General features: G+C 37.8%; 1 protein-coding gene across 12 annotated transcripts in view; it reads right to left on the reverse strand.

Annotated features, from left to right (window-relative positions):
- GUCA1C (guanylate cyclase activator 1C) overlaps positions 1-18,424 on the reverse strand; it is a 114,572-nt gene that overhangs the window by 28,624 nt on the left and 67,524 nt on the right. The window contains exon 1 of one of the 12 annotated variants that reach the window (XM_032207967.1): positions 214-490. The exons of the other annotated variants lie outside the window; for them this stretch is intronic. Coding sequence (XP_032063858.1) covers positions 214-405 — 192 coding nt within the window. The 5' untranslated portion in view covers positions 406-490. Of the gene's footprint in view, positions 1-213; positions 491-18,424 lie in introns of those variants that run through there. 12 annotated transcript variants of the gene reach the window in all.

Here is an 18,424-nt window from a genome sequence, read left to right on the forward strand (position 1 = left end):
TTCTCTTAAACCCCCTAAAAGACATTGGAAAGAATCCAACAAATCCAGTTTTCTGAATTTAAGCTGTGCTGATGAGAAAAAGTGAAACAAAAAACACCAAAACAACTTCTGTTTACCTACTCCTCCTTACTTGATATCACTAAGCCAAAATCTTCCACTGTGCAAACTAACATACACATTTTATGATGAAAATAGTCCAAGAAAGTTTCTTACCTGATTCATGTCAAAAATCTGAAACACCTGCTCAACATACATGTTCGCCTGAGGGTTCATATCACATAGACCGAGTATTGTCTTAAACTCATGGAGAGTAAGCTGTCCAGAAGGGCAATGGTTCATAAATCTCTTGTACCATTCACTGTTTTGTATTGCAGCAAAATCATCTGCTGATTCCCCAGCACCCATAACGCTGTCCGCCCTTCCTCTCCATCCACACTGCACTGTTTACACAGTGCTCCTGCGTTCCTTGGCTTGCCTCCAGCTAGAGCTGAACCACAGTCCAGGAGCTGTAAAACTACCATAAACCTCTCAAAGATCCCTGCAGATTAGGTAATCCCTATTAGGCAAAAATAGAAACTCCATAGGATCATCCTCCGCAATCTGTTTGAACACAAGCAGGTTTGCCAATAAGCACATACATCTCCCTGGCCAGAGCTACCTCAACACCTCAACATGTTCTCAGGGCTCATCCTGCATCTTCATGGGCTATCTTGAAGATGAAACATGACATTTTTGCTTATGCTGTGTACAAGCCTGTGTCAGGTTTGCAGCCCTGATACTCTTACTAAAATCATAATGCTTTGCACTAAAAATGTGCTGGCTATGATGACTTTGAATGTTTCCTAAACTGTGAAATGGTGCAGCAAATTCTGTGTCTTGTATGGGGGGTTTTACTTTCAACCCTTTGTAAAACAGAGAGAATCACAAATCCTGCAAAATACTAATGATGTATATGGTGACACTAATGCGTACTAATGCATGTTCATCCAGCTGACAGAGGATACTATATAAACAGACCACACAGTAGGATAACATTGGCATTGAATACAAATGTTCTGATAACCTCACACAGGAGACATCAGGTTATCTAAAAAAAAAAAAAAAAAAAGTGAATTTCACAGACCAGAAACAGAAAAAAGTACATAAATCAGAGCTAGTTAGATTTAGGACTTCTTCGAAGGGTTTGAAAGCACTCTTCATGACCCTCCAATTAAAACACATACTTTGAATTTGAATTACATCCTATCTATCCGAAGTAGGAGATAAATACCTCTCATATAATCTTGATGTAAAAAGAAGTAGGAACATGCCCTTAGTTATATAATTCTTAAGCAGTAAGAGTAACTAAAATGTAATCATATTGCTTCATTTGCATAATCCATTTAACACAAGTTCTATTCACACAATCTCAGTGATGGGTTCCCAGATAATACAGTGATGGAAATCAGTATATTTCAAGCATGTCTTATTGAAACTGGAAGCTGATAAAGCCACCTCCAGCAATTTCAGGTTCAGAAAGAAGCCTGCAGCACACCAACTCTGTTATTTGCTTACAACCTCAATTCCTAAGTGACAGACATACTGCAAGATATGAGATCCCAAATTTTTCCTCATTCAGTAATGTCAAAGTTTTGGCAAGAGATCTTTACTATCATGGCAGTAGACAAAATCCGATCCTCTAGCAGAAGAAAAATAACACATAGACGTTAGAAAAAAAGAAAAACATCCCTGTAGTTTTCAACTTGCAGTGGGCAAGGCAGTCTGAATAATAACTTTTAGCATTTCTAAATGTTATGACCTGTCAGAAAGTTGATTTATACGTAGCTTTTTTCACAAACAGATAAAAGAGGATATCTCCTTATTCTATTAAGAAGTACTTAAATAGTTTTTGCTGACTGGATCAGGTAGGCTGTTATGCCACGGAAGTATGAGAGAAGGCAGAGAGGCTTGGTTCATGTAATGTGCGAAGAGCTGAGTCATCTTGTAGTAAGATCCTTTGGCTGAGCTTAGCATGGAAAGGAGCCTCGAGCTGGATTTCTGCATTAAGACCAGCATCCAAAAGACAAATCCATTTTGATTGCACTACTCAGAAGTCACACTTGTGTTAGGGAAGAGTTGATATGGTCAGAATGATCAAGAGCAGTATGAGGACATTTTCTAAGAAAGCCCATGACAAGCCATAAAAATTCCATGTGTTACAAGAGAAAAACATAACCAAGCTCATCTAGATGCTATGTGTAGTATCTGAATCCTGTTGCTATACTGAGGTAAAACACTGCAGTTCAGTTAATGCATTTCTTTAAGCCTTTCTACCCACTAAATTATACAAACAGATTGGACAAGGAGAAAAACTTGACAGCCTTTTATCTGGGAGTAGATGTCACATTTGTCTTAATATTCCCTGCTGCAAAAGGATACAGACTGTACAATCACAGGTATACGACGATTCTTAAAGTGCCCTGCCAATCCTGCCTTCAAAATACCTTTTCCTGAGCCTTCTGCCGCAACAGCTCAATTAAGAAAATATACAATGAAATCCATGCCTCAGATTACAGTAGCTAATGTCTGATTGTTAAAACATCTTGCAGAACTGGAAATGAAGATCAGATCTTTAGCTGGAGCTCATTATTAAATAATGAAGTTTTAAGCCTAGCATAAGCAATTTTATAGTGGATTTTATGAAGCCCTAAAGGCCAAATTATTGTTTAATTTCATCAAAATGGGGGGAAGACTTCCAAATGGTTAAAATATTGAAACATCTTTTTCTGTCTAACATGGAACATTAATTAAACAAGCTCTTCTGGGAAGAGCAAAACAAAAGCCTTCATTTGTACAGACTCTGTCTATTGTCTGCTAAATCTCCTCACCCTGGTACCCTGGCTCCACCCTGCATCCTCACCAGGCAAAAGAAAACAAATGCCTGATTGCTGTGCCAACCAGCTGCTGCCTTGAACAATGAATAAAAGCTGAGTTCTGCATGAGTGGGGCAATCATCCTGGGTGTGTCCCTGCTACCCAGCTGCCAATTTTTATGACAACTTTAGGAACTAATAAGCTAAAATTCCTACTCCATGAAATTTTATTGAAATATGTCGATTGATTAAAATGTTATGGGTTGAGGAGAGAACAGGATTAGAGATCACTAGATGGGACCATGTAGCAATAAAACTCTGATGGGTGTATAACCTGGCAAGTTTAAGGCCTATGTCTTAGTATTCATCAGATAACCTGAGCAAGCTACTCCCTGGATACTAAGCTATTTGAACTAGAAGGAAGGCTCTGTCATCAGTAACTGGTAAAAAAAACAAAAACAAAAACCACAGCTGATCAACTAAAAGACATTCCCCTTTTTATAAAGCTCTCCCCCTTGTTAGTTTTGAGCTCTTTCCCTATTTAGACAGGTGCCAGGTACACACATGTCTTGTCCTCATACAGAAAGGCTAGCTACTTTGACAACATATTTTTTTTTCCTATGGAAATAACATAGACATGGAAAACTGTTTTCCACAATCTGTTGAACTGTAATTCCTCAAGTATATAAAAAGCAGATATCAACATCAATAACCACATTCTAAGTACTATGAGTATTACAAACAAGTGAAGAAAACTGTTACAGTTTTAATTATATTTACTATTACAAGGGTTACAGATAGTAGAAAAAGCTGAAAGAGGTGGTAAAGAGCAATTGCACCCTGAAACTTTGTGATCTAACTTATTCTGCACTTGCTGCCTGTACTGGCCACACTATTTACTGAGTAGAATAGGTATTTTCAAAGATAGAAACCACTAGCAACAGTAGTGACAAGTTCTCCTGGGTATTTCTGTTGGTGCAAAACTATTCAAAATGGTACTTTGCTATTCCCTCTCCCCATCCTCAGCTATTCCACGGCAAGTACCCAGTTTCCTGATGCCTGCAGTTGGTCTTGCTGGGATGCCGTCACCTTGACAGAAATCTGATTTTCAAGAAGTGTTCATTTCACATTCCAGTTTTCTGAAAAGTGACTTAAGCAAGTTGAGGGCTCAATTTTCTGATACACTAATGATTTTACTTATTTATGTATTAATGTTTTTACTCCATGATAGACCCATTTGCTTTTTCAGCTGGAAGCTGACTTTGATTGTTGTTTCTACTATTGACAAATCAGCCTAAACCTTATTTCAGTCAAGGACAAACATTTCTGTAGGAATTACAGATGACTCTCCATTTCTGTATTTAATAGAAATTTTTATTTTCTCATTTGGCTCAAGGAGAAAATAACAAGGCACAATCTTCTGGCTGGAAGTCTCATGGCTGGAAGGAAACTGTATGAAATCTGAGTTGGAAGAACAAATGACAGAATGGCAACCAACAGCTCCTGGAGGCTTTTGTGTTAACCTAGGATGTTAAGAAGTAAAATTGGGATGAGGGATTAAAATCAGAAAGATGTGTCTTTGGAAAAGGGGGATTGACTGATACCAACCTAAGTCATACCAGGTGCTCAGAATGGATCCAGAAACCTTTTATTTGGTGACAGAAGAAATTCTATCATGGCTGTGTTTTATATTCTTAAAGCATTAACAACAATGGACCCAGACAAAAATTTAGTGCTTTTAAAAATATTTTTTCAAGTAGAGTTATGCAAATAAACTTCCAACTACAAACACTCACAGAGAATAAAATACAAAAATAAAAATACATGTTACAAAGATGAGAAGTTATTCAACAAATATTAGAACGTAGGCGATTTCCAAAACAGCAAAACGTGCTGGGAACAGAGCATTCAAAATTTTTTACCTGCCATTCCCATTTATTTGCCAGTAGTTTTCTATTGAATCACCTCTGATTCACTTCCATTACCTCTGAATGGCCAGCATTACCTGCACCCTGAGACATGTTGCTGAACATATAAAATGGTATAGCCATAAGAATGTCACAAAGTTAAAAATAAATTCTTACCTTATTCATGTCAAATGTGTGAAATACTTGTTCAACATAGCTGTTAGCTTCAGGAGTAAGTCCATGCAGATCCAGGACTTGTTTAAACTCATGCAGACAAAGTTGTCCAGATGGGCACTCCTTCATAAATTTTGTGTACCAATGGTGAATTTCCATAGCATTAATGTCATCAGCTGATCCAGCAGCACCCATAGTGTCAAACATACCAGGTAACCTTTTTCAGTATTTATTCATCCAAACGTTCATTCTTGCTTCCCAGCAACAATCATTCAAACACCAGCTCTGCCACTGAGAGCTACTTTAAACCTCTTATAGATCGCTACCAATATAGACTAAGTAAATATAGCACCCTAGCAAGATTACCAGTGCCCAGTTTCAGGGCACCATGGTTTTATCAGCTGATCACAGTCTTTGTGCACAGTCAGTTTGCAGAGCCTCAGCAGGGCATGAGGACACATTGTGCTGATTCTCATCTTGTGTTGGCATCTGTGGTGCTAAAGCTATATAAACTGGATGAATATTGAGTAAGCAACACGCAGGGACTTTGAAAGTAGTTTCTAAACCTGTTTTAATAATTCACAAGGTTTTAACTAGACCTTCAGCCCAGATGTCCTTTCACTGTTGCAGTGGTTATATTTACAAAGAAAGCACACACTCTTCACAGTAACTTGTGGAGTCTTGATAGAAACTACAGCATATTGGTAACCTGAAGGTTAGATGAGTTGCAGTCAATTTCCCTTCTCACCTTTTCTTTTTTTTTTTTTTTTTTTTTTTTTTTTTTTTTTTTTCCTGGGAAGAGGTTACAAAAGAAAAGATAAGCTACTGAATACATTAGAGGAAACAAGAAGTCGATCTAAGTCCTACCGTGGGACATCAAGATAGATCTACAGGAGCTGAAAGAGTTTTAAATAGTAAAAAGCACATAAATAATGTTTTGGTGAGTGAGTTTCAAATACCACCCTCAAGTAAAGCTTCTATGAACATTTCTTCTCTCCTTATTTTAATAGCTGGATAATATTTTGGATACTTTTTGGATGGCTGCCTTAAAGCAACTGACTTTTCATTTTTAGTACTTCTCTATATACATTGGTCCAAGTACAAGGTATTACCTTATAGGCCAAAACTATAAAATTATTTGACTTGGATAACCTGAAAAAATGAAAACAACTATACACTATACAACTATACCATGACATTGTCTTTAGAAAACATTTGTACAAGTGTCTGAGTCTTACATAAGTTACTGCTGTCCTAAAAAATGTTCCCCCCACTGCCACTGTGCATGCAGTCTCATGCTTTCCCTTCCCTTAGGTCAGCATGAATTTTAGTGTGGTTGTACCACGGAACAACTGTAAGAACAGATCCAGGTAAAAGCTTGCAATAAAATTGAATACTAATAAATATAGTTAGCTGAAACTACTTTATTTAAGCTTTGCATTGCCTGGTCTCACAAAACAGTGTGTTGTACAAGAAAATAGATCAATTGAGTGGGATGGAAAAGAGTGACCAGCAACAGAGTGAGTGAAAAGCTGCTTATTTTGTATAGAGAAATTGAATAATTGCAGCAGAATGCAGTCCTCCCATGGAGAAGTGTATAGCTGCATAACCTGAATTTTCTTTTGAGTGAAGAGTCAGTCTGGTTTAGTTGGGAATAGTCAACACAACAGCCATGAGAGACAGATGCTTTACAAATTTCATCTCTATGGTACATTAGTTGTGTGTGCACAGAGAGGGAGGCATGAATGACCCTGGACCATGCTGCCTTTGTGTGTTTTGAGCTCCGTTTAATTTTTCAGGCGAATAAAGATTTGGGACACACTAATCATGTAAAATTAGAATGGCAAAATAGTCCAGAAGAAAAATGAAACATGAAACATGGAAGAAAAATCAAATGCAAATAGGAAATGTTTTCAAAGGAGTCCTTGTAGGCCACATTCCTGTTAGCATAGCTTTACTGGTGGATTATAGCGAAGTACAGAACTTAAGGGTTATGTTGGCAACTTTTTTTTTTTTTTTTTAGCAATTTAACACTATCCTCACTTTCACTCCGAGGAAAACAGGCTTCTCTGGTTAAAGCACAATTGTTTCAGGTTCATTCTATTTACACACCAAGGTTAGTCAGGGATTACATATCTTCATATGTATGATGCTACAAAGCAAAGTCAAGAAGCAGAATGAGGGAGAATAACAAGGTAGTGAAAACTTTGGATTGCATATCTACAGGCAACATAACGGCAATGTAATATTGGGGGAAAAGCAGCTGGAAGAGGAAAACAAACACAGAGCAGAGAGACTGACAGGACTTTGCAAATGTATGGCCCTACAAGAAAAGATAAAAAAAATAATTTGATTCCATAAAAGAAGTACGTGGCCTGGAAATAAGAAGCTGAGTTTACATATCAGGTTGAAAAATGGATTTCAATTCCAAAGAAGTCCCCATTCCAAAGACCTCATCATCAACAGCTTTGCACATGGGCATGGAAAAAAACAGAACCAAAAAAACACATCACGTGGAGCCTCTGCACACTCTACCGGATGACACCTGACTTAGACCTTCATGATGTAATGGAAGTTACTCAAGATCACTAACACAGGTTATAAAATAAAGGCCCTTGAGGCTCTGATAAATTGTCTAGTTAATGTCAAGTTTTCTACACATGATGCTATGAAATATGGGGGGAAATATAATGAGCATTTGAAACCTAAAATCGCAGACAGCAAATCCCATGGTATCACGACGGAGATATCAAGAGCTCTTTTATGGGAAAGCTTCAAGGGAGTAAACTCTAACCCCAGCATTTTGCTCATAGCAAAATTCTGACTAAGCCTCAAAGTGCTATATATTAACACCATCAGTCTCTGCAATTCATAGCTTGCACTTGAAGTATGTAGGAAAATAGCACCATTTAGAATTTTTTATTTGATCCCTTTGCTACAGTGAGATGCAACAATCTTACTTGTGGCCATAAAAATTGCAGGCCTCTGAACTGAAAAAATCTTACTCTATTTCCAGAATTATTTGAAATGTTTCTGCAAAATAATTCGAGAAAGGATCACTTGGAAGTCTTAAAAAAATTAAACGTTTGCATTATTACACCATGGAACTAATTGTCCCACAGAAGTAAACAAATATAGGTTCAAAATGCAATTAGACAATTATGTATAAGAAAAGTTCATGAAAAAATTTATGGACGTTGTTATCTGACTAAGCAGCCATGGGCTGCTAGAAGCAGGGATGGTGGCTGAGGGGCATCTGTTCCCCAGATATATGCCCCTAGCTACTGCTGGAGACAGAACAGGAGACCAGAAGTACTTTTGAGCTGACTAATGAGTAGGGCTATTTTTACTGTCCAGACATGATCCAAAGAATGTTTAATTGCCTTATCTTTATCCAGCTGGTGGTCAGACTGAAGGAATGAAGGCCAATTATTTTGGAAAAAAACAAAGCTGTTTGTGAAAAAGGTCCTATCCTAGATGGATGTCTGGCTACAATACAGGCAAACCCAGTTTATTTGTAGTTTACATATTTATCATAAAATTATTGATGTCAGATTATTTTGCTTACAGTTTTCATTTGCATCTTCCCATCACCTTTTCCCGCAGGCTTAACACTTCCTTATTAGGATACTTTCTATTTAAGTTTTCCAATGAGCTTTTCAGTGTGCTTCTATCTGAAAATATGCAACTCTGAATACACAGTAATAAACCTGTAGATCAGTGATTTATTATTATGTCCTATACCTGTTCTCTAAGAGGCCAAAACAAAACACATGTAGGAATCTGCCTGTTGTCAAAACCATGATGTGTACAGAGACAAAATTGGGTGTCACTGATATAGCTAGTAAGAGAAGAAAATCAGAAGAGTTGTGACAGCACACACTAAGGAGACAGCTAGACCACAATTAACCTTTAATACTTCTTCTTATGTTGATTTTTTTTCTAAATTAGTTAATTACCAGTGGTTCTTGTAAACTTTGACAGATGTCTCTTGAAATGAATTTTGTAAATTGTTTCTAAAATGTTGGTAAGGTCACTTAAATAATATTCTAATTCTACTAAAGCCCTTTATATAAAGAATTGAGGTGACATCATTTTCTGTCTGGAACTCTTATGCAACACAGACACCACGTTATCTTTTTTTGTTGTTGTTGGGAAAAAAAAAAAAAAAAAAAAAGACAACCAAACCTATTCCCTTCCCACCACCCTATGTGAGAAGAAAAAGACCGGAAAAATAATAAAAGTTATCCTTCCTTCAAAAGCATACTAAATATCATTGTTTCAATAATTCCTTTTGGTGAATTTTACAGTTAATGTTTATAAACTGACTAAAAACTAAAACCGAAAAACAAAAATAACATACTCAGCACCACCAGCCTTGAAAAGAAATCTTACATTTAATAAGTAAATCATAACTTAATTTGACAGTAGTAATTGCATTTCATTTGTCAGTCCTTGCTGGTGTAGAGTCGGGGATTATCTAAAGGTCAAGATTAGTGCTCTGTGAACCAGCACAGGGATTCACAGCATGCAAAACACCACATTCCCCCTGAGTGTCTGGGCACAGAGAGACTCGGTAGGAAACTGAGCACACTGAGCTCCAGCACACCAGGGAACATCTCCCAAACTACAAATAATCCTTGTCCATATATTCTTGTACACAGACACACAGCCAATTTAGGAAGCCCAAGACACACCACATTTTTCTTCTTGTGTTCAATAACTAGAAATATTTGAAATTGAATGTCATTTACTCTCTGAATGCACTTCAGTAATTCCGCCATTTTCCCCCTTAGGCTAATAAGCTTTCCTTGACAAGCTGTGTTTGCAATTCACAGCGTTACTGTGGTTTGCTCACATACTCTGCTTTGTAGATGTGGTGAGGGACAAAATTATTTTCACTTTTTTTTTTTTTTTTTTTTAAAGAATTAAAATAGTCTTTCAAACCTAGAGAGGCTATTTTGTTTTATATCCTGGCTAAAGGCAAGCCTGTACTCCTTCCTGTATGTGGGAATTGAATGCATCCTTAGCAAGTTTGATGATGATACTAAACTGCGAGGTGCTGTTGGCTATCTTAAAGGATGAGGGGCCTTGCAGAGAATCTAGATATATTAGAGCATTGGTTGATCAATCACCAATGGCATGAAATTCAACAAGGGTACATGCCAGGTGCTGCAGGGACAGAACAATGCCAGACACAGGTACAGAGGGACAGATGAGTGACTGGAGAGCAGCTGTGCAGAAAGAGACCTGGGGGTACTGGTTGACAGCAGGCTCAACATGAGCCATTAGTGTGCCCTGGCAGCCAAGAGGGTAATCCTCATTTAGGGATGCAATAAACACAGCATCGCCAGCCAGTCAAAAAAGGTGATTCTCCTCTCTCTCCCTCGGACAACACCCTCAATTAATATACTTTAACTTCTGGTTAGCCCTGAAGAGGTCAGGCAGTTGGACTCAATGATCTTCATTGGTCCCTTCCAACAGAACTTTTCTATTCTATGTCACATTTCTATTGAGAAGTACTATAAATAAGCATTTAAATGTGGAGAATTACTAGCTAATTACCCATAATGGCAACCCAGAACAAATGACATGCAAACAATGTCCTCTAAAGCATATCCACAGTTCAAGTATGGACAACAGCAGAATGAACTCAGGTGGTTACAGGAACTTACTGTATAACCTATCCAAAAAGTTTTCCCTGATTTTTTGCCACCCAAATTCCAGCTTTTTGCATTGCTGAGTTCTGCCTGAAAAGGCTGGGAAGTTTTGTTTTCTCATCCCCTCTTTTTTTTTTATTTTTTTGTCAGAAGGACCCCCAAATAATTGAAAGATCTATTAATAAGGGTTGGACAAAGAAAACAAGGAAGAAATTGATATAATTTTCTTATTATCAGATTCGGCATTACATCCTGAAAGGCAATACAGAAAAATAAAAACAGCATGGAATTCAATTTAAAGGAAATATGTGGGAAAAATCTTTTGACCTTTTATACTAAATATTCCTCAAGAGGAATTTCATCACCGCTGTGCTATGCGGCACTAACTGTTCTGCAAAGTTGTCTCACACAGCCATGATCCCTAAAACAGTTCCTGACTGCTGCAATTGGTAACAAATTTTAAGATGAAAAAATATCAGAAAGGACAACATTTATTCAAGTGTTTTTTGTTTTGTTTTGTTTTGTTTTTAACTGAGAATTGATAAAGAGAACTCTGTTTCAATCTGAAAAGCTGAGACAAATACATCTCAGAGAATCTGTCTTCACTAAGAAGTTGCATGCTATGAACAGGAAGGCACAACTTCAGTGTTTTTAAAAAAAGGAATGTAAGAGCTTAATCACAGCATGCAATTAAAATAAAGACATGGGAAATCTGGTAGAGTTTAGAAAGTAACGAACAGAGTTTCCAGACAAAATTGATGGTGTATTACAATTTATTTATTTTATTTTGTTATATTTTATTTATTTATTTTTTCAAATTTAAGCTATTTTCATCATCATGTCAGCATACCAGCATTCACTGTTAAGAGTAAACTGCTGGAACTTGAAGCTCTGAAAAACTGCATTCAGATTTGCAATAACAATTTGAAAAGAAAGAAATGGGGGAAATGGTTTGGGTTCCAAAGCTGTTTGAATATTCAAGAAAAGTGCTATCTAGTTTAAGTGGAGGTCACATGCTCAGTTTGTGCATTCAATTAGGTTCCTATCAGCCATTTTACTTAGTTGGAAAGAGAAACTTCAATGGATCTTCCAATTTAACAAGCTTGCATTTTTAGAAATTCTCTAATCTGTTCCAAACTTCCATGTTCTTAGAGGATATTGATATCCACTGAAGTGATAGAAACTACCAGGAAGATGGGAGAACAGAAAAAATTTCTCCTACCTTACAAATCACATGTTCAATGTACAAGGTTGAGTATGAAGATTTTACCAAATCTTTTCCATAGCAGATACAAAAGAAGAAATGTATTCTAAGTCCTCCAACTTCATTTACTTACTAAATCCAGCCTTATCCTTGAAATGCAAATCACAGTGAAATGCAAGCTATTTTTGACAAAGTGCTGTTTGCATGTACCTGGAAAACTAATCTTTAATGGAATAACTTTGCTTCCCCCACAGTTCTTAAAAATCACCATGCTGACATAATTTGTCTAAGACAGAAGATCCACCTCCTGAAGCAGTTCTTGTAAAGCTGAAGATTACTTAAAGATAGCTAGCCAAGTTTTGCAAACTGCACACACTAATAAATTTGAGACAAAAATTTCCAGTCTGTCTTCAGAAAAGTAACGTATTCCTACACATATGCACACACACACAAATATTTGCCCCCCAAAACCAACAAACCTGGGTGAACTAAATTCTTTCTTGTATTATTGCTTTTGATAGGCTTGACTGCTACAATATTTTACAGCACTAACTGAAAGTTAAAGCTGAGCTCAGTTTTTCTGTATTATGCATAACCTTTCTGTCTACTCTGCATAATTTAGGGTGGCTCTCTGGTGTATTAAATGTACTTATATTATTAAATTCAAGAATATAAATCAATAAATGCTCTATTCCTTGGAAAGTAAGCTCCACAAAGAATAATTACAGCTATATAATAGCACATCATCGTGGAATACAAATTAATTGTATATAGTATTTTTTACTTTGTAGAACCATTCTGACTTCTTTAATTGTTCAGGAGGAATCTCTGGTTATTCTTATAAATAAGAAAATAAGGAAAAAGTATTTAAGTATTATGTGTGTGTATAAAAGGAATCAGAAGAAATTTGTAAAGGAGACAACAGCTGAAGAAAAGCAAACAGGGAAAAGAAAAAAAAAAAAGAGAAAGTATTTTCAAACACCAATTAATTCAGGAGGATATTGAAGCCTAGAAGTGTGAACTAATTCTTTACCATCAGCTGGAGAATAATGACATTTTCATAGCTGAGTTATCATTCTATGCCTTAACAGTGATATTGGAGTATTTAATAATTCTGTAGTACTGGAGAAAAAAATGCCAGGACAACTGATAAACCTGCCCTCAGATACTAATATAATTTTCAAATCCTGTAATCTAAAATGAAGCTCATCAGAAGATCCATAACAGGTGTACTGTGTACTGTTTCTGGAAATGTTTTAAAATTGAAGGCAGGTTCTTGCTGCAACAAACCTCAAAAAATGTGAATGTGTACTTCTGACAACCATCTGCTGTCACCTTCCAGTACCTATGCCCTCAGTAGACATGCATATGTAGTAAACTTTATTGATGCTGCAAGGCAGCATAGGACAAAACATAAAAAGATCCCCCCCAATAAATAAATAAATAAATAAATAAATAAATAAATCTGTTTCTTGGGTCCTTGATCGGGAAGTAATTTAAAAGTTGCATGGAGAGAGCTGATCTTTAACTTTCACCTTAAAGCTGCCTGGAAGATGTTCCCTTTCTAAATTGAATTAGCAATATTTAGAAGCCAGAGAAAAGCAGCTTATTAACAGGGGCAGACTGAGCTGCAGCTTCCATGAATGGTCTCACAGTGGTGTATTTTGTGTTCATCACAGATCAGTGAAGTTTTAGAAGGTGGGGGGTAATAATTTGTCTACAGTAAAACATTGCAACTAAGCAGAAAGCACATGTAGTGTGGACTGGTAAAAAAATCGAGGTTAGTACATACCTACCAAACTTGTACCTACCAAGAGTTACTCCCAAGGCATATATTTACTGGTGGTGGGTTGACTTTGGCTGGTGGTAAGATGGCCACCCAAATGCTCTCACTGCCTGTCCTCAACAGGACAGGGGGAGAAAATGCAATGAAATAGCTCATGGGTCTAGATGAAGATTTACCAACTATTGTCTTGAGCAAAACAGATTTCACTTTGATTAAATATATATATATATATATATATTTTTTTTTGCCAATGAAAATAGAATAGGATGGTGAGAAACAAAGACAGAACTAAAGGAAAATGTCCCCCTTTTCCCAGACTTATTCCTTCATTCATCACTCCTTCATTCTATCCTCCTCTTCCTCCTGCCTCACAAAGCAGCACAGGAGGGATGGGGAATGGAAGATTACAGTCAGGTCCATAACAGCTCCTCTCTGCTGCTCCTTCCTACTCACACTTTTTCCTGCTCCAACATTGGCTCTCCATGGGCCACAGCTCCTTCAGAGCATGTCCACCTGCTCCACCATCATCCTCTCCTTGGCCACAGCATGGTTATCTGCACCACTGTGGTATTCTGCAGGAGTACCATGTTCTAACATGCCCTCCTCCAGATGCTGCAGTACAACTCCTGCTCTGGCACTTGGGCACCTATTCCTCTCCTTCTTCTTTGACCTTGGTGTTCATGAGGCTGTTTCTCACACTTTCCCTTAATTCCTCACTGTTGTGTGGTATTTTGTCCTCCCTTACTCTGGCTGTCCCCAGGATGGCTGCTAGGCCCAGCTGTGCCCTGTGATGGGGCCACTGGAGCCAGCTGGATGTGGCACAGCACAGCCCTGGCATCTCCTCACACAGCAGCCCCACAGCCCCCTGCCTCTTCCTGGGCACCTGAGCTTAGTAAAGTAGTTCAACCAAAATTTCAGTGCAGCTGAGGATGGGGACACAAGCAGACACTGCCTTAACCGAAAAACAGGAGAGGACCATCATTCCCTCACAAAACTCGTTTGGAAAAATTGATTCAACGCATGCCTTGATGGCAATTCTGTGTCACCTTAGTGTATCTCTAAGTCATGTGAGATGTTACCCTGCTTTCCAATGAAACTGGACTTCTGCCTGTATCTGTGTATCAGGAGTATTTAAGAAAGCAGTATATTCCACCTAGTAAGAGTAATGAAGCATCATTTTTTTAATTATACCAGCTTGGACATTTTCTAGTGGAAGACACTAATTCTGAATGAATGTAATCAAATCAGACAGCTATAAGTCCAGATAGCTTAAGCATAGATGTTGGATCCCCCATCAATATGCCGGTAAGTGGTTCTTGTGATAGCTTTCATCTTAAAAATTACAGCAGAACTCTAAAAAATTAAATGACAATTAAAACAACTGTACATCAGTGATGAAGATTCCTAAAGCAACAAGGCCAGAGAAGTCATGTCCTGGTCTGGTTAAATAAAATGGTTAATAAAAATGTCAGCTGGGACATTTTTATTAAGGACCATTACCTCTAGCAAAGCTTTCTCTTGGTAGAGTGAAGCAAACTGAATGCAACAAGTAAAGCTATGGTCTCAAAAACCACAAAGTTTTAACTTCTTATAGCTCAGTAAGAAAAGGATTTATGGAGGCAGGTTGAAATCCTACACACAAACTGTGCTTACAAGATTTCAGTACACACCATTCCATTACAAGAGCTATCAGAAATTTTACTTAGTGGGCAGTTTCCAATTTAGTACAATGTTAAGTGGCAGAAAACTTCTCAATTTTATGAAAATTAATTCTGTTTTTCAACCAGCTGTAGAAGATGACACTAAACCATCTGGCAGCCATCATGTATAATTTTCTGTGTTTAAAATTAAGGAACTGGACCGGAGGCCAATGATTTGTGCTATTCAGTGCATCTTCACTTTGTGTCTTTGCTATCCAATGCCATCAACTTGTCTTCTGCACACTGCCAACAGAAGGACAGAAATCTTTTTTATTTTTTTATTTTTTTATTTTTTATCTTAGATTCACATCACTGGTGGAAAAGGCTGTGTTTTACAAAAATACTTCCTTGTATTTCAGATATGAATCTGAAACAGAACTACAGAGAAACCATGCTGGGGTCAGAAAGAGCACATGCAGATCTGACACCTGATTTAGTCTCTTGATGTTTCAGGGATGAAGCTCCCTCCCAGTCTATTCACTCTGTCCTTGGAAGAGGTGTAGAAGAAACAGCTTCCAGGGAGCAACATACAGATATTTACTCATATCACTGGCTGTATGCATGGTGGCTTTCAGTTTGGTAAGCAGGATGAGGGGAGCAACAGAGTAAGAGGATGAAGAGGGAAGCAATGGAGAATGGAAGAGGATCTTTCTTCAGGCAGAATATTCATATTGCCTAGTCTGTGTTCCCCAATAACACTGCCTGAATTACTGAATTAATGAACACCGTTGGGATGAATGATAATCAATTTGTGGATACTATTCAATAAATGAAGCATGTCCCTGATCACAGACAGAGGTTTAGAACACCTGGCAACCATACTGCAAGCTCATGTGCTTGCACATTCAGTTATTGTGCAACTTAACTCACAGAGTACGGGAAGCAAACTTCTCACAAGCTTAATTTTATCTGCAAAAATTCTGACTATAAAGACTGACACAGATGGTATTTCAGATACCTATACTTCTGGTATTAAGATAGCCATGCTTTCCCACAACAAAATAAAACAAAATCTGTGTTTAAAGTCTGTGTTTAATTCATTTCTCCCCGTTGGCATAAAAGCCACCTTAGGAAACCACTGGTGGTACCTCTGGCAACTTTATTGGACAATTGCTCAGATTTAGAACCATGTTAATGTTGAGGCTGCTATACTGTTATTGTAACACATATTTGAAGAAACTGGTTAATTCATGAAGTAAAGCCTGGCGATTCATTTGCAGTGAGTTCACACAATTTTGCAAACTATCTCTGCAGAATCAAATAGTAAGAGCACACATGAACAGTTTTTCTTCTATCACAGTTATTAAGAGGTTTTTGAGTGATTTCAAGATTTCTTTTAATTTAGGAATTATTATTCTCCTCTCATAAATTGACTTAGAGCAATTACATTGACAGGCTTAATGATGTAGCTGGCCACAGCATCTCTATTCAGTCAAACAAAAATGTCATCATTCTGCTAACAAATAGCTTTTTCATGTCTCCACTTCTCCACTTCAAAAGTTGATAGTCCTTAAATAAGAAGCCTGATTAAGTTTTGTCTATCTACTTTTAGTTCCTGTGCTTTATCTGGTGATAATTCAATGTAAAAGACTTCGGAAGAGTAGAACCCTATTATGGGACTAGGTCCTCTTTATGCCTTACCTAGAGCTTACCTTATCAGTTTTAATGATCAAAGTAACCAAAATATGGATGGAACAGGCCTCTAATTCTGTTATTTGCTTAGTACATTACTTCCCCCCCCCCCCCCCCTTTGTTTCAGGAAATAAGACTTGGATTTTTACTACAGAGAAGGCAGTCCCAGAAGTGCAAGTGACTCAGCTTTCCTATGTGTTTCCCTATGTGAAACACAGTGTGTCATGAGCCAAATTTAAAAAGCAGTAAAAAGTGAAAAGACACTTTCAAAGGGAGTTGACATAGCACTACTGCTACAATGTATCTAATTTCAATTCTAAATATAAAGTTTCAGTTTTGTTTTCAAATCCCCATTCCTGCCTCAAATCCAGTAGAAATAGCATCTGCCAAAAACATTAAGTATTCAATTTATGCAATTTCTTGACCACCAAGTTTAGCACTAAATAGAAGATTTCCTCCCTCATATAATGAAAAACTACTTGCAGCTTTGCTCTTTATTCAATTCATTGTCCAGAAGAAGGAACAGTCTTTCACTCCCTGAAAAAAGTCCTGAATACCCACAGGGAGTATGGCTAAGAATGGCTTCAGAGAGAGACATAAGCGGTAGTAAGAGATGAAAATCCTCACTTCACCCTGCTAAATCCAGCATTACACTTCAGTGATGTGACAAGAAAAGAGCCAAATACCTGCCACTTTCATCCTGCTGAAGTCCTGAAACCAGGATTAGAGTTATATAATGTTGTAAAATGGGAACTGAACTTGTGAAGGAAGGAATCTCTCAGTTCCCCTCTGTATTTAAAATGACTGACTGTGCAGCTGAATAGCATTTCCCCAACACAAACAACACAGAAGAGCCAAGTCCTCAAAACTGTAACTCTTGCCCAAGCACAGTCTTACAAGTGCACTCTCTATGTTAACTACATGCATCTGAGAATTTCTGCTCAAGAGTAAAACTGTTGGGCATGTCCTAGACAGGGAAAAATTTGATCAGATACTCATTTTGTTCTGGATATTTTGTACAGTGCTCAATCTTTGTTTACATTTCTGCATAAACTCTGAATCAGAGACTGAAATTAAGACACACCTCAATGAATCACAGAATCACAGAATTTCCTAGGTTGGAAGAGACCTCAAGGTCATCGAGTCCAACCTCCAACCTAACGCTAACAGCCCTCCACTAAACCATATCCCTAAGCTCTACATCTAAACGTCTTTTGAAGACTTCCAGGGATGGTGACTCCACCACTTCCCTGGGCAGCCTGTTCCAGTGCCTCACAACCCTTTCAGTGAAGAAGTTCTTCCTAACATCTAACCTAAAACTCCCCTGGCGCAACTTAAGCCCATTCCCCCTCGTCCTGTCACCAGGCACGTGGGAGAACAGGCCAACCCCCACCTCGCTACAGCCTCCCTTGAGGTACCTAAAAAGAGCGATAAGGTCGCCCCTGAGCCTCCTCTTCTCCAGGCTGAACAAGCCCAGCTCCCTCAGCCGCTCCTCGTAGGACTTGTTCTC

The sequence above is a fragment of the Aythya fuligula genome, chromosome 1, assembly GCF_009819795.1.
Source record: "Aythya fuligula isolate bAytFul2 chromosome 1, bAytFul2.pri, whole genome shotgun sequence".
In the NCBI taxonomy this organism is placed as follows: Eukaryota; Metazoa; Chordata; class Aves; order Anseriformes; family Anatidae; genus Aythya; species Aythya fuligula.